Raw genomic sequence first — 15692 nt, 5'->3', positions numbered from 1 at the left:
CATTAATCGCGTAAGACGCGAATGCAGACATTTGAGAGGTCAATGGTGCCACCTGCGGGGCAGATGTACGTGTGACCGAGTCGACTTGTATAAGCCCAGCTGAAATGGCTTGGAGTGCCCATACGGCTGCAAAAGCTGGCGCCAACGACGCTCCAATAGCTTCATAGATGGATTTCAGCCAGAGCTCCATCTGCCTGTCAGTGGCATCTTTAAGTGCCGCTCCATCTTCTACTGCAACTAAAGATCTAGCTGCAAGCCTGGAGATTGGAGGGTCCACCTTGGGACACTGGGTCCAACCCTTGACCACGTCAGGGGGAAAAGGATAGCGTGTATCTTTAAGCCGTTTAGAAAACCGCTTCTCAGGATAAGCGTGGTGTTTCTGGATTGCATCTCTAAAGTCAGAGTGGTCCAGAAAAGTGCTTAATTTACGCTTGGGATATCTGAAATGGAATTTCTCCTGCTGTGAAGCTGCCTCCTCCGCAGGAGGAGCTGGCGGGGAAATATCTAACATCCTATTGATGGACGCTATAAGATCATTCACTATGGCGTCACCATCCGGTGTATGCAGATTGAGAGCGGTCCCAGGATCAGAATCTTGATCAGTTACATCCGCCTCATCACCCATAGATTCGTCCCGCTGGGATCCTGACCAGTGAGACGAAGTTGAGGGCCCCTCATAACGAGCCCGCTTAGGTTGTCTGGGACTGTTGTCTGAGTCAGAATCGTCACCCTGGGGTGCATGTGACACCCCCGGAGCTTGGAAGTGTTCCAGCTGAGGGGGACCAGGGAGCAATGATGCCACAGTGTCCATGGTCTGAGTTACTGGTCTAGACTGCAATGTTTCAAGAATCTTTGACATGGTCATAGACAATCTGTCAGCAAAAGCTGCAAACTCCGTTCCTGTCACCTGGACAGCATTCACAGGTGGTACACTCTGGGTCACGTCCAGCAGAGGCCCCGGCTGTGCAAGTTGCACAGGGGCCGAGCACTGCACACAATGGGGGTCAGTGGAACCTGCCGGTAGAGCAGCCCCACATGCGGTACAGGCAGCATATAATGTCTGTGCCTTGGCACCCTTGCGTTTTGCGGACGACATGCTGTTGCCCCCTTGTAATCTAGGAGGGTATATAGCCGAGAATCACCAGCGACCGTACAGTACAAAGTATTTGCAAACACAAAATACTCAGTATACAAACGGCACAAGTGGGGGTGAGCCCTTGAGGGCTGCTTACCGCCCGCTGAACAGCGGGTATGAGGCCGTAGAATCCCGTGTCTGGGTCTCCCCGTCTCCCCTCTGCAGCTCAGCGTGCAGGCAGGAATGGCTGCCGGCGTTCTGTGAAGAGGGGCGGACCGTGGGCGTGCCACAAACAAAGTGCGGGAAACTGCGTCCTACTGTGCCTGGTGTGAGGGCTGGAGTATGTAAAAAAGACTCCAGCCCTCAGCGCTGATGCTCTGTACAGCGTCCCGCCCTCCTCCTGACTGGCAGGTGCGGAGGCGGGAACGAACGAACTAGGCCGCAAAAGCCGGGGACTGTAGTAATAAGCGCGGCCGTGATATATGCACGGTCAGCGCGGAAGTCCCCGGCGCACCACAAGTCCCAGCCGCGTCGCAGTCCCAGCGGCCGGCGCGACCGTTCTCCCTGAGTCTACCCACTCAGCTAAGCTGAAGTGAGGAAATGGCACAAGCGCAGCAGCGCTGTTGTCCCCGGCGCACTAACACACCCAGCAATTCTGCGGTGTGCGCGCGTATGCACGGGGACACAGAGTACCTTGACGGAGCAGGGCCAGGTCCCTGACGATACTCAGCTCCATATCCAGCGGCTTCTCCAGGGGCTGCGGATGGAGCACGGTCTCAGTGCCTGGAGACCGGTAAAATCCCACTTCGCCCAGAGCCCTAATGGGGATGGGGAAGGAATCCGCATGTGGGCTCCAGCCTCCGTACCCGCAATGGGTACCTCAACCTTAACAAGCACCACCGACAGAAAGTGGGGTGAGAAGGGAGCATGCTGGGGGCCCTGTATGAGCCCTCTTTTCTTCCATCCGACATAGTCAGCAGCTGCTGCTAAATAGTGGAGCTATGCGTGCGTGTCTGACCTCCTTCGCACAAAGCAAAAACTGAGGGACCCGTGCTCCCACGGGGGGGGGTGTATAGCCAGAAGGGGAGGGGCCTTACACTTTTAAGTGTAGTACTTTGTGCGGCCTCCGGAGGCAGTAGCTATACACCCAATTGTCTGGGTCTCCCAATTAGGAGCGAAAAAAAAACCTTGTTTTTTGGGTTTTTTTTTAAGTTGGTGTTCGGTTTGACAATCGAACTACAGGTTCGCTCATCCCTAGTTATAAACACACAGCTCTGCCATAAGATCAGGAGTGAAGAGAGCGGCCATCACACTCCATTTTATAATAAGCTCTGGAGGCAGATTCTTAGGAAGATCTGTGATCACCTTCACAGCTTAAAACAACTCCTTTACATCTCTGGAATAAGAAAGCAGATCGCATCTGTCAAGATATCATTTTATTCAGCTTCCTATGACCTACATTCCCGTACAGACAGCTTAACCCCTTCAGCCCCGGGGCACTTTCCATTTTTGCGTTTTTGTTTTTTGCTCCCCTTCTTCCGAGAGCCGTAACTTTTTTATTTTTCCGTCAACCTTGCCATATGAGGGCTTGTTTTTTGCGGGACAAGTTGTACTTAAGTTTTACCATACGGTGTACTGGAAAACAGCAAAAAAATTCCAAGTGTGGAAAAACTGCAAAAAAAAAAGTGTGATAGCACAATAGTTTTTGGGATGTTTTATTCACGGTGTTCAATTTATGGTAAAACTGATGAGTGGGTATGATGCCTGAGGTCGGTGCAAGTTTATAGACACCAAACATGTATAGGTTTACTTGTATCTAAGGGGTTAAAAAAAATTCACAAGCTTGTCCAATAAAAGTGGTGCACGTTTTGCGCCATATTCCAAAACACGTAGCGTTTTCATTTTTTTGGAATCTATGGCTCAGTGATGGCTTATTTTTTGCGTCTCGAGCTGTCGTTTCTAATGGTACCATTTTTGCGCAAATGATACGTTTTGATCGCCTGTTAGTGCATTTTGCGTAAAACTTGCGGCGACCAAAAAATGTAATTTTGGCGTTTGGAATTTTTTTTGCCACTAAGCCGTTTACCAATCAGATTAATTGATTTTATATTTTGATAGATTGGGCATTTCTGAACCTGGCGATACCAAATATGTGTATATTTATTTTTTAACCCTTTAATTTTCAATGGGGTGAAAGGGGGATGATTTGAACTTTTAGGTTTTTTGTTTTTTTTAAAACTTTTTTTTACTTTTTTTTTTATTTTACTAGTCCCCCTAGGGGGCTATAGCGATCAGCAATCTGATCGCTCTTATCTATCTGCTGATCACAGCTATACAGCTGTAAACAGTCAGTAATCAGTCACTTTCTGTTTCTCACTGCTCGCGGCCGAGGGAAAACGAAAGTGAAACTTCATAGCTGCAGGCGTCATCACATGACCCTGTGCTACGATGGCAACCACCGAAAGTCACGTGATCAAGCACGTGACTTCCGGTGGAGGCGGCGGTAAGTAAAAAACATGGCCGCGCGCATATAGATCTTGCTGCCAGACTTTGGCAGCGAGATTTAAGGGGTTAAATGTTGCGAGTGGAAGCGATTTCACTCGCAACATGCAGGCACACATGTCAGCTATTGAGAACAGCTGATGTGTGTGCCGACTGCCGCCGCCTGCCCGCGGCAGGGGGCGGGGCTTAACGGGACATGCTCCATGATGGATATATCCGTCCATAGTCGTGAAGGGGTTAAGAGAGTTTATCCTACTGACCAATTCCCTTAAATTTAGAGCATTTTTTTCAGGCAGAAGGGACCCAAGAATTTACACTTTCACATTGAAAAAGAAAAACCTCATGAAAAAGACCTGACCATGTGCACTACATCAAATCAATAGCTTATCCAATGAGTATTTGAAGCAGTTTTTATTTAAGTGTATTTTGGAGCAGAATCTGCTCCAAAAATCACGTAAAGAAACCTGAGAGTGCCCCAACTCTGCTCAAGTTCTCTGTACAAAAATCCAACGTTTTAACCACAACTTTTATATACAATATAATACAAAGATTAAAAACATTCTAAAATTAAAACTTCCTTTCATGATCATAAAACAGTGACATACAGGCTAAAGGCATTTTTTATTCTTTACAGTTTATTTTTCTGTATTGAGTCAGAAATTAAATCTATAAAAAGTTTTATATGTAACAGCAATTAAAGAAATGATGAGTATCACATCAATAACTGTTACATGAGCTGAAATCAACATTCATAAATATTTATTTATTTACCATATCTACAGAATTATTTGAAATAAAATTTAACCACCAAAAAGTTCACTGTCCCACACAATTGCACTTTAATCTAGAGATAGGGTTTTTTCTTCTGGTTTTCAGCAGCACTATATGATTTTCATCGATATAAAAAAGGGGGCAATAATCAACTTTTGAGAGAAAATTACCATCTATAAAAAAAAACAGGACTTGGCTCCAGTGTGACGAGCACAAACGGCGTAAAACCTATAACATGTGGTCACCTGGGAGTTTGTGCGCAATATACCTCCATCAATACATCAGGTCTGGGAATCTCCACTGCTTCTTATATACACAAATAGGAAAAAAAAAATTAAGGGTCAAAACAGATGTATTAAAAAAAAAAAAAGTCATAGCTAATAAAAAAATTAAAAAAAAATAAAATAAAAAAAATCTCCCAATCAAGACACTTAGGATAGGTGAACAATATCCCTAGAGAAGATTTTAAATCCACCATGACTGCACCATTCCCACTGCACAGACCCAGTAGGTGTTAGCATCAGTTCCAGATCTGGTAACAGTCATGTGCAATATATACATCGTTTAGACGTAGAAAAGATCAAGTTATACGCTGCTTTATCTCAAGATATCCTTTTAGATTCAATGTGACAGAAATAAATGCTAATATCATAAAAAGTTAGAGCTTTATTTTGTTGATCCCTTCTATGTCAGACAGGCCTTGCACCCATATTGCCGTAAAGAATAAGTCCCCTGGCAAGAGCTCTGGGTTTAATATATACAATTAGGCGTAAAACACACCAAAGAGTTGGGAGAGAGACTCCTCTCACCGACCAGTCCAGCATTACACTTTACCACTGTACCAAATGAATACAGCATCTGATCTTCACACTCCAGTGTACAAAGATAGAAAATAAATGTACAATAAAAAGATGGGATAAATAAGAAGTGGCTTCTTTGTCTTGAACTCTTCTCCAACTAACAAAGATGCCGCACTGTAAGCCGCCCAGAACACCCCGAACAGCTGCAAAAGAAAAGCAGTATTTTTTATATTTATATCAGTATCATCATGCGTAGAGCAACACTGTTAGAAGGCAAGATTTACAAAACATTTCTAAGGTTATGTTCACACACAGCTTTTTTTGATGCATTTTTTTTACTGCCTGAAAAATGCAGGCTATAGCCAGAAAATTGCAGTGTAAATTAAGGCTGCTTTTTGATGCAGTGTTTGGTGCTAAGCCATTTTGATCTTAATAAAACTGCAGTAGAAGCGCTGAACGAACTGAAACACCACGTTTTGGGAATAAATGCACAGCTCAACAAATGCCTCATATAAATTAGATTTTTGAAATATCATTCATTTTGTTCTTACTTTAAAACACTGCTTTTTTCCCCACAAGAAATAAAAATCCATAAAAAATGATATGTTAACAACCCATTGAGTGGTGTTTCCACCTCTCACCCCTCATTAACCCCTTAATATCCAGTGACGGATATCAGTCATGGAGCGTGACAAGGACTTTGAAGGGGGCTCAGAAGCAAAGTCAGTCCCACACAAGGCAGATGCCATCTAAACTACACAGCTGACATCTGTCTCTAACACCAGTATTCAGACGATTGCAGCCGTTAATATCTTAAATGCCACTATCAACTGCTGACCGTGGCATTTAAGCGCTGCGATCCAGCCCAGACTATGTTTGGACGGCCATAGGCTTCCCTTCAACGAGATTACAGGGTACAGATGGGTTGCTATAACAGCTGGAGGTCGGCTATACACATGTGATCTCTGAAGTCCAGCCTGTGGTCGCCATCATAGAAGAAAGGAATATTTACTGTATACAGCAATGCTGTAATATTGTATAAATACGACGATCGCTGGCTCCAGTCCCCTAAAGCGGGGTTCCCCAACTCCAGTCCTCAAGGCCCACCAACAGTGCATGTTTTCAGGATTTCCTTAGCATTGCACTGCTGTTGGAACCAGCACCTGGGCAGGTAATTACATTAACACCTGTGCAATACTAAGGAAATCCCAAAAACCTGCACTGTTGGTGGGCCTTGAGGACTGGAGTTGGGAAACCCTGCTCTAAAGGGACTAACAAACAGTTTAAGAAAAAAAAATATACAAATTTAAAAGCACCCCCACCACTTTTACCAAGTTTTCAAATAAAGATCTGTTTTATTTATATAGAAAGAAAGATTATATTATTATATATATATATACACACACACACACACACACACACACACACACACACATACATACATACACACATACATACATACATACACATACACACACACACACACACACACACACACACACACACACACACACACCTTTGCAAAAGTATTGTTAACCTTTTCCCACATTTCAGGCATCAAACCTAAAGATATAAAATTTTAATGTTATGGTGAAGAAACAACAAGTGGGACACAATTGTGAGGATGAGCGAACTTTATTGCTTATTTTAAACTTTTTTAAAAAATATATAACTGAAAAGTGGGGTGTGCAATATTATTCATCCCCTTTACTTTCAGTGCAGCAAACTCACTCCAGAAGTTCATTGAGGCTCTCTGAATGATCCAATGTTGTCCTAAATGACTGATGATGATAAATATAAGCCACCTGTGTGTAATGAAGTCTCCGTATAAATGCACCTGCTCTGTGATAGTCTTAGTGTTCTGTTTAAAGTGCAGATAGCATCATGAAGACCAAGGAACATAATAGGCAGGTCCGTGATACTGTTGTAGAGAAGTTTAAAGCCGGATTTGGTTACAAAACAATTTCCAAAACTTATAACATCCCAACGATCACTGTGTAAGCGATCATATTGAAATGGAAGGAGTATCATACCACTGCAAATCTACCAAGACCCGGCCGTCCCTCCAAACTTTCATCTCAATCAAGGAGAAGACTGATCAGAGATGCAGCCAAGAGGCCGATGATCACTCTGGATGACCTGCAGAGATCTACAGCTGAGGTGGGAGAGTCTGTCCATAGGACAACAACCAATTCGTACACTGCACAAATCTGGCCTTTATGGAAGAGTGGCAAGGAGAAAGCCATTTCTCAAAGATATTCATAAAAAGTGTAATTTAAAGTTTGACACAAGCCACCTGGGAGACACACCAAACATGTGGAAGAAGGTGCTCTGGTCAGATGAAACCAAAAATCGAACTATTTGGGCAAAATGCCAAACGATATGTTTGGCGTAAAAGCAACACAGCTCATCACCCTGAACACAGCATCCCCACTGTCAAACATGGTGGTGGCAGCATCATGGTTTGGGCCTGCTTTTCTTCAGCAGGGACAGAGAAGATGCTTAAAATTGATGTGAAGATGGATGAAGCCAAATACAGGACCATTCTTGAAGAAAACCTGTTGGAGTCTGCAAAAGACCAGAGACTGGGACGGAGATTTGTCTTTCATCAAGACAATGATCCGAAACAAAGCAAAATCTACAATTGAAGGGTTCACAAATAAACGTATCCAGGTGTTAGAATGGCTAAGTCAAAGTCCAGACCTGAATCCAATCGAGAATCTGTGGCAAGAGCTGAAAACTGCTGTTCATAAACGCTCTCCATCCAACCTCACTCAGCTCGAGCTATTTGCAAAGGAAGAATGGGCAACAATTTCAGTCTCTCGATGTGCAAAACTGATAGACACATACCCTAAGCAACTTGCAGCTGTAATGACAGCAAAAGGTGGCGCTACAAAGTATCAACTTAAAGGGGACGAATAATATTGCACGCCCCAATTTTCAGGTATTTATTTTTTAGAAAAGTTTAAAGAAGGGAATTTTGTTTACTTACCGTAAATTCCTTTTCTTCTAGCTCCAATTGGGAGACCCAGACAATTGGGTGTATAGCTATTGCCTCTGGAGGCCACACAAAGTATTACACTTAAAAGTGTAAGGCCCCTCCCCTTCTGGCTATACACCCCCAGTGGGATCACTGGCTCACCAGTTTTAGTGCCAAAGCAAGAAGGAGGAAAGCCAATAACTGGTTTAAAGACCAATTCAATCCGAGGAAACATCGGAGAACTGAACCATACCACATGAACAACATGTGTACCCGAAAAAACAGAAAAACCCCGAGAAAACAGGGCGGGTGCTGGGTCTCCCAATTGGAGCTAGAAGAAAAGGAATTTACGGTAAGTAAACAAAATTCCCTTCTTCTTTGTCGCTCCATTGGGAGACCCAGACAATTGGGATGTCCAAAAGCAATCCCTGGGTGGGTAAAAGAATACCTCATGATAGGGCCGTCAAACGGCCCTCTCCTACAGGTGGCCAACCGCCGCCTGAATGACTTATCTACCTAGGCTGGCGTCTGCCGAAGCGTAGGTATGCATCTGATAATGCTTGGTAAAAGTAAGTAGACTCGACCAGGTGGGTGCCTGACACACCTGCTGAGCCGTAGCCTGGTGCCGTAATGCCCAGGATGCACCCACGGCTCTGGTAGAATGGGCCTTCGGCCTTGAGAGAACCAGAAGCCCAGTAGAACTGTAGGTTTCAAGAATTGGTTCCTCGAGCCCCCGAGCAAGGGTGGATCTGGAAGCTTGCGACTGTTTACGCCGACCAGCGACAAGGACAAAGAGTGCATCCGGGTGGCGCAGGAGCGCCATGCGGGAAGTAGAACCTGAGTGCTCTCACCAGAACCAACAGATGCAAATCTTTCTGAAATTGATGGACTGGACGAGGACACAAAGAAGGTGAGGTGATATCCTGATTGATATGAAAATGGGATACCACCTTAGGGAGAAATTCCGGAACCGGACGCAGAACTACCCTGTCCTGGTGAAGGACCAGGAAGGGAGTTTGTATGAGAGCGTTGCTAGCTCGGAAACTCTCCTAAGAGACGAGACCGTTACTAGAAGGCCACTTCCCGTGAAAAACGGGAAGGGAGACATCCTTCAAAGGCTCGAAAGGCGGCATCTGGAGAGCAATTAGAACCTTGTTCAGATCTCAGGGCTCTAACGGCCGCTTGTACGGAGTGCTGAGAAGACAAACTCCCCGTAGGAACGTGCGTACCTGAGGAAGTCGTCGTTTCTGAAAAAATACAGATAGCGCTGAGACTTGTCCCTAAAGGGAACTGAGCGACAACCCATTTTCCTACCTAGATTGCAGGAAGGAAGGAAACATAGACGATGCAACCGGCCAGGGAGAAACACCCTGCGCCGAGCACCGAGATAAGAACATCTTCCACGTCCTGTGGTCAATCTTGGCGGACGTTGGTATGCTAGCCTGTGTCATGGTGGCAACCACGTCCTGAGGTAATCCTGACGACACTAGGTTCCAGGACTCAATGCCACACCATCCGGTTGAGGGCCGTAGAATCCAAATGGAAGAATGGCCCTTGAGACAGCCAGTCTGATTGGTCTGGTAGTGCCCCCGGTTAGCCTACCGTGAGGCACCACAGAACCGAGTACCACAACATCCTCGGCCAATTTGTAGCGACGAGGATGGCGCGGCCGCAGTCGGTCTTGATCTAGCGCAGTACTCTGGGCAACAATGCCAGAGGTGGCACCTAAGGTAGCTGGAACTGCGACCAATGCTGAACTAAGGCGTTTGCCGCCAGAGCTCGATGATTGTGAAACCGTGCCATGAAGCTGGCACATTGTTGTTGTGCCGTGACGCCATTAGATCGACGTCCGGCCTCTGTCAGCGGCGCCAGATCTCCTGAAACCCGTCCGGGTGAGGAGACCATACTCTTTCGGCCACACCTCAGCGACTTAGGAAGTCAGCTTCCTAGTTTCCACACTTGGGATGTGAAGTGTGGATATGGTGGATGCCGTGTCTTCCACCCACATCAGAACCTGCCGGACTTCCTGGAAGGCTTGCCGGTTGCGCGTTCTTCCTTGGTGGTTGATGTATGCCACCGCTGTGGAGCTGTCCGACTGAAGTCGGATATGCTTGCTTTCCAGCCGCTGTTGGAAGGATTGTAGGGCAAGATACACTGCTCTGTGTTCAAGAACATTGATCTGAAGAGTGGACTCTTGCTGAGTCCACGTACCCTGAGCGCTGTAGTGGAGAAAAACTGCTCCCCACCCTGATAGACTCGCGTCTGTCGTAACTATCGCCCAGGACGGGGATAGGAAGGACCTTCTTTTTGACCAAGAGGTGAGAAGAAGCCACCACCGTAGAGATTCCTTGGCCGCCTGAGAAGAACGACGACTCTGTTGAGGGACGTCGACTCCTCGTCCCAATGGCGGAGAATGTCCCATTGTAGTGGACGCAGTAAACCTGCGCGAAAGGAACTGCCTCCATTGCTACCATCTTACGTAGGAAGTGCATGAGGCGTGTCAATGTGTGCGACTGGTTCTTAAAGAAGAGCTTGCAGCCCGTAGTGAATGCTGTTTGTCTAGCGGCAGCTTCACTATCGCTGAGAGAGTAAGAAACTCTATGCCTAGATATGTTATCGATAGGGTCGGGGTCGGATCTGACTTTAAAAAGTTGATGATCCACCCAAAACTCTAGAGAGTCTCCAGCGCAACGTTCGGGCAGTGTTGGCATGTTTCCTAAGAGAGTGCCTTGACAAGTAGATCGTCTAAATACGGGACCACAGAGTGACCCTGAGAGTGCAGGACTGTGACTACTGCTGCCCTGACCTTGGCGAAGACCAGTTGGACTGTCGCTAGCCGGAAGGTAGAGCTACGAACAGAGGGTGTTCGTCTCCTATAACGAAGCGTAGAAACGCTAGTGCTCTGGATCAATCGGCACGTGTGGATAAGCATCCTTGATGCCTAATGATGCTAGGAAATATCCTTGGGACCTTGAGGCGATGACATGGCGGAGGGATCCCATCCGGAACCGCCTGGTGTCCACGAGCTTGCTGAGCATTTTTAGATCCAGAACGGGACGGAACGGCCCGTTGTTATAGGTACCGCAAAGAATTTGGGGTAAAAACCGTGACCTTGTTCCTGAAGAGGAACGGGGGTCATCACTCTTTCTGCCTATAGAGTGCACCCTGTTTGCAGAAGAGCAGCGGCCCGGCCGGGAGGTGGAGAAATTCTGAAGAATCGAGTTGGAGGACGAGAAGTGAGCTCTATCCTGTACCCGTGAGACAGAATGTCTCACACTCAATGGTCATTGACCTATGGCAGCTAAATATCGCCAAGGCGGGAGAGCCTGCTACCGACCGAGGCCGCAAGTCATGAGGAAGCCGCCTTGGAAGCGGGTTTTCCGACTGTCGCTTTTTTGGGCGAGACTGAGCCCGCTAAGAATCTTAGCTCCTCTGATCCTTTTGAGTCCACCTTGGACGAGGAAAAATGGGACCTGCCCGAGCCTCGAAAAGGCCGAAAACCCCGACTGCCTCTTGCTCTGTTGGGGTTTGTTGTGTCCGGGCTGAGGAAAGGATGAATCCTTACCCCTGGACTGTTTGATGGTTACATCCAACGCTCACCAAACAGTCGGTCAGCAGAAAAAGGCAACTGGTTAGGCAACCTTTTTTGGAAGCAGAATCTGCCTTCCATTCACTTAACGAGCAGACCAGGCTCTGCTTAAAAACACGGAGTAGCGGAGGCTACCGCCGCACGGTTCGCAGAGTCCAGGACAACCTGAATCGCGTAAGAAACAAATGCAGACATTTGAGAGGTTAAGGATGCCACCTGCGGCACAGATGTACGTGTAACCGTGTCAATCTGTGTAAGACAAGCTGAAATAGCTTGGAGTGCCCCAAGGGAGAGAATGCCGGAGCCAACGGTGCGCCGACAGCCTCATAGATGGCTTTCGACCAGAGATCCATCTGTCTGTCAGTGGCATCTTTGAGTTTGCAGTTCCGTCTCCCACTGCAACTATGGATCTAGCTACAAGTCTGGAGATTGGAGGATGCCGCTCGGGACATTGGGTCCAGTCCTTGACCAAGTCAGGGGACAGGGATAGCGTGTATCCTAAGCCGTTTGGAGAAGCGCATATCTGGATAAGCGTGGTGTTCCTGGACTGCCTCTCTGAAGGCAGAGTGGTCCAGAAAAATACGTGAAGCTGACTCCTCCACTGGAGGAGTTGTGAGAAATAACCCACATTCTATAGATGGACGCTATAAGATTATTTACTATGGCGTCACAATCAGGTGTATCCAGATTGAGAGCGGTCTCAGGATCAGAATCCTGAGCCGCTACTTCCGCCTCATTACACAGCGAGTCCTTCTGTTAGGACCCTGATGAAACCGAGGCCGCTCATAGCGAGCCCACTTAGGCTGTCTGGGACTGACGTCCGTGCAGAGCCGTGACTCTGGGATGCGTGTGACATTCCCGGAGCTGTTAGTTATTCACACTGAGGGGGGCCATGGATCAATGATTCAACAGTGCCCATATTGTGAGAGACATGTCCGGACTGCTAGGCTTCTAGTATCATAGCCATAGTCTCAGAAAAACTGTCAGTAAATACTGCAGACACCGTCCTCATCCCCTGGCCATTAGTGCATACAATGGGAGTCTATGTACCTGCCGGCCGTATAGCCGTACATGCTGTACCAGCTGTATAGAAAAACATGTGGTTCTGCACCTTTGTTTTACACAGAGAATATGCTGATAACTCCTCCGCATAATCCAGGAGGGTATATACAACGTGCGACCAAACAGTGCAATGTATATAGTACAAGCATATCTATAAGTGCACTTCTGCACTAGTGGGGTTAGCACCACAGGTGCTGCTTAACGCCTGTTACAGCGATTGTGTGACTATCAGAATGCCAGGGTCTTCCACACTTGTCTCTGTATCGTACAGAAACTGACACTAATGGCTGCCGGTGTCCTTTAGAGAAGGAAGCCGTGGGCGTGCCTGAGAAAGTGCGGGAATCCGGATTCATAGTGCACACAGTGAGAGGGGTGGAGTATGCAAAACATACTCCAGCTCTCAGCTCTGCTCTATGCAGCGTCACGCCCCTACCCTGACTGTCAGGGCTGTGGGCGGTAACGAAGGGAGACTAGGCCCAGAAGCCGGGGACTCGAGTTAACAGCGCGGCCGCCGTAAAAGCGCGGGCCGCGCTGAAGTCCCCGGCGCACCACAAGTGCCAGCCGCGCCGCAGTCCCAGCGGCCGGCGCGACCGCCCTAGAAGTGGCCAGCGTCCCGCCCCTCTCCTGACTGGCAGGTCTGGGGGCGGGAACGAACTAAAGCAGGCCGCAAAAGCCGGGGACTCGAGTTATCAGCGCGGCCGCCGTAAAAGCGCGGGCCGCGCTGAAGTCCCCGGCGCACTACAAGTGCCAGCCGCGCCGCTGTTCCAGCGGCCGGCGCGCCCGAGTCCTAGACGTGGGCAGCGTCCCGCCCCTCTCCTGACTGGCAGGTCTGGGGGCGGGAACGAACGGAAGCAGGCCGCAAAAGCCGGGGACTGTAGTTATCAGCGCGGCCGCCGTAAAAGCGCAGGCCGCGCTGAAGTCCCCGGCGCACTACAAGTGCCAGCCGTGCCGCAGTCCCAGCGGCCGGCGCGGCCGAGTCCCATAAGTGTGCCTGCTTCAGCTAAGCTGAATGAGGCTATGGCACAGGCGCCGCAGCGCTGATGTCCCCCGGCGCACTACAACACCCAGCATGCTGCGGTGTGAGCGCCAAATGCACGGGGACACAGAGTACCTTGAGGAAGCAGGGCCATGTCCCTGATGTACTCCGCTCCATCCAGCATCTTCTCCAGGGGCTGTAGATGGAGCACGGTCTCAGTGCCTGGAGACCGGTAAATCCCACTTCACCCAGAGCCCTGTAAAAAGGGATGGGGAAGGAATCAGCATGTGGGCTCCTGCCGCCGTACCCGCAATGGGTACCTCAACCTTACAAACACCTCCGACATACAGTGGGGTGAGAAGGGAGCATGCTGGGGACACTATATGTGTCCTCTTTTCTTCCATCCGACATAGTCAGCAGCTGCTGCTGACTAAAAAGTGGAGCTATGCGTGGATGTGTTGCCTCCTTCGCACAAAGCACAAAACTGGTGAGCCAGTGATCCCACTGGGGGTGTATAGCCAGAAGGGGAGGGGCCTTACACTTTTAAGTGTAATACTTTGTGTGGCCTCCAGAGGCAATAGCTATACACCCAATTGTCTGGGTCTCCCAATGGAGCGACAAAGAAATAAGCAATAAATTTCGTTCAACTTCACAATTGTGTCCCACCTGTTGTTGATTCTTCACCATAACATTAAAATTTTTATCTTTATGTTTGAAGCATGAAATGTGGGAAAAGGTTGAAAAATTGAAGGGGGCCAAATACCTTCGCAAGGCACTGCAGTACGTATGTGTATATATATATATATATATATATATATATATATATATATATATATATATATATTTACTTTTGGTATCAATGTGTTTAGAAAAGCCCGATCTATAAAAATAAAATTAACCTGTAAGAACTGTAGGAAGAGAAAAAAGATGGCTATTGTCTTAGATTGCCACAACTATTCCAAAAATTCAATTAGGAGAAATCAAAGTGTTGCATCTACTCCAAAATATCAATAAAAACATCAGACCACCATGCAAAAAAATACAAATTTTAATGTTTTGTTTTTTTTAAAGTGGTAACTCAAACTAAATTTTTATTTTTGCAAGTTTATTTTTTCACTGTATAACAAATAAAAAAAAAATTAAATGCATATTTGGTATCATCGCAATCGTACTGACCTATACATTCATATTTCCAGGTCATTCTTACGGCTGAATAATTGCCAAGAAAACAAGACCCAAAAAACAATTTTGCAATTGCATTTTTATAGCAATTTCACTGCACTTGGAATTTGTTTTCCCATTTCCCTGTCAACCATATGATAACATGGAAAGTGCAACTAGTCCCTCAAACGACAGGAAACTAATCAGGAAAATAAAAAAGTTACAGCTCTTGGAAAAAGGGGAGGAAAGATGAAATCGCATTCAAACCAATAATTGCTCGGTCCTTTAAGGCTTAAAGAGATTTTTCCAAGTTCCTGACAAATTTGTCCATAGGAGTTAAAGTGTGTTTAAAAAAAATAAATAAAAATAAATAAAAAGTTTATACTCTGTCAAATCTCCTCCTTTTGTTTAAATTTATCGTAAAATCCTATTAAAGGGTTAATTTGGATGAAGAGGTTTCTTTATTTCTCATAGGCTTGACAGTGTTTTAATAAGCTTTATGCCCAGAAAAATCCCTTTAACATTTCATCTTCTCGTTTGTAGACATCTTACCTTGATTACTGTAGAAACAATGTCAAAGGATCCAACCACTATAAGTGCAGGGACAATAACAATTAATGGAAGTAAGGAGTACCCTATAACACCAAGCACCTGTCCATAAGACACCTGCAACAAAAGAAAAATGACATAAATGGTTACCATATTGTTTGTTGTGGGTTGCATCAAACTTTGCTTCAATTCAGTGGCTATAGATGAAGCAGATAAGTAGTAAATCA

At 46.7% G+C, this 15692-nt stretch overlaps 1 protein-coding gene across 1 annotated transcript in view; it reads right to left on the bottom strand.

Annotated features, from left to right (window-relative positions):
* Positions 1-3973: 3973 nt before the first annotated feature.
* Positions 3974-15692, bottom strand: part of YIPF4 (Yip1 domain family member 4) — a 47918-nt gene continuing 36199 nt past the window's right edge. Inside the window, exons 5-6 of the mRNA XM_075338150.1 lie at positions 15469-15582; positions 3974-5351 (exon numbers count right to left, since the gene is read on the bottom strand). Coding sequence (XP_075194265.1) covers positions 5214-5351; positions 15469-15582 — 252 coding nt within the window. The 3' untranslated portion in view covers positions 3974-5213. The remainder of the gene's footprint in view (positions 5352-15468; positions 15583-15692) is intronic.

This window comes from Anomaloglossus baeobatrachus, chromosome 3 (genome assembly GCF_048569485.1).
Source record: "Anomaloglossus baeobatrachus isolate aAnoBae1 chromosome 3, aAnoBae1.hap1, whole genome shotgun sequence".
Lineage (NCBI taxonomy): Eukaryota > Metazoa > Chordata > Amphibia > Anura > Aromobatidae > Anomaloglossus > Anomaloglossus baeobatrachus.
Note: the sequence above shows the minus strand (reverse complement) of the source record. Positions and strands in the feature narration are given on the sequence as shown.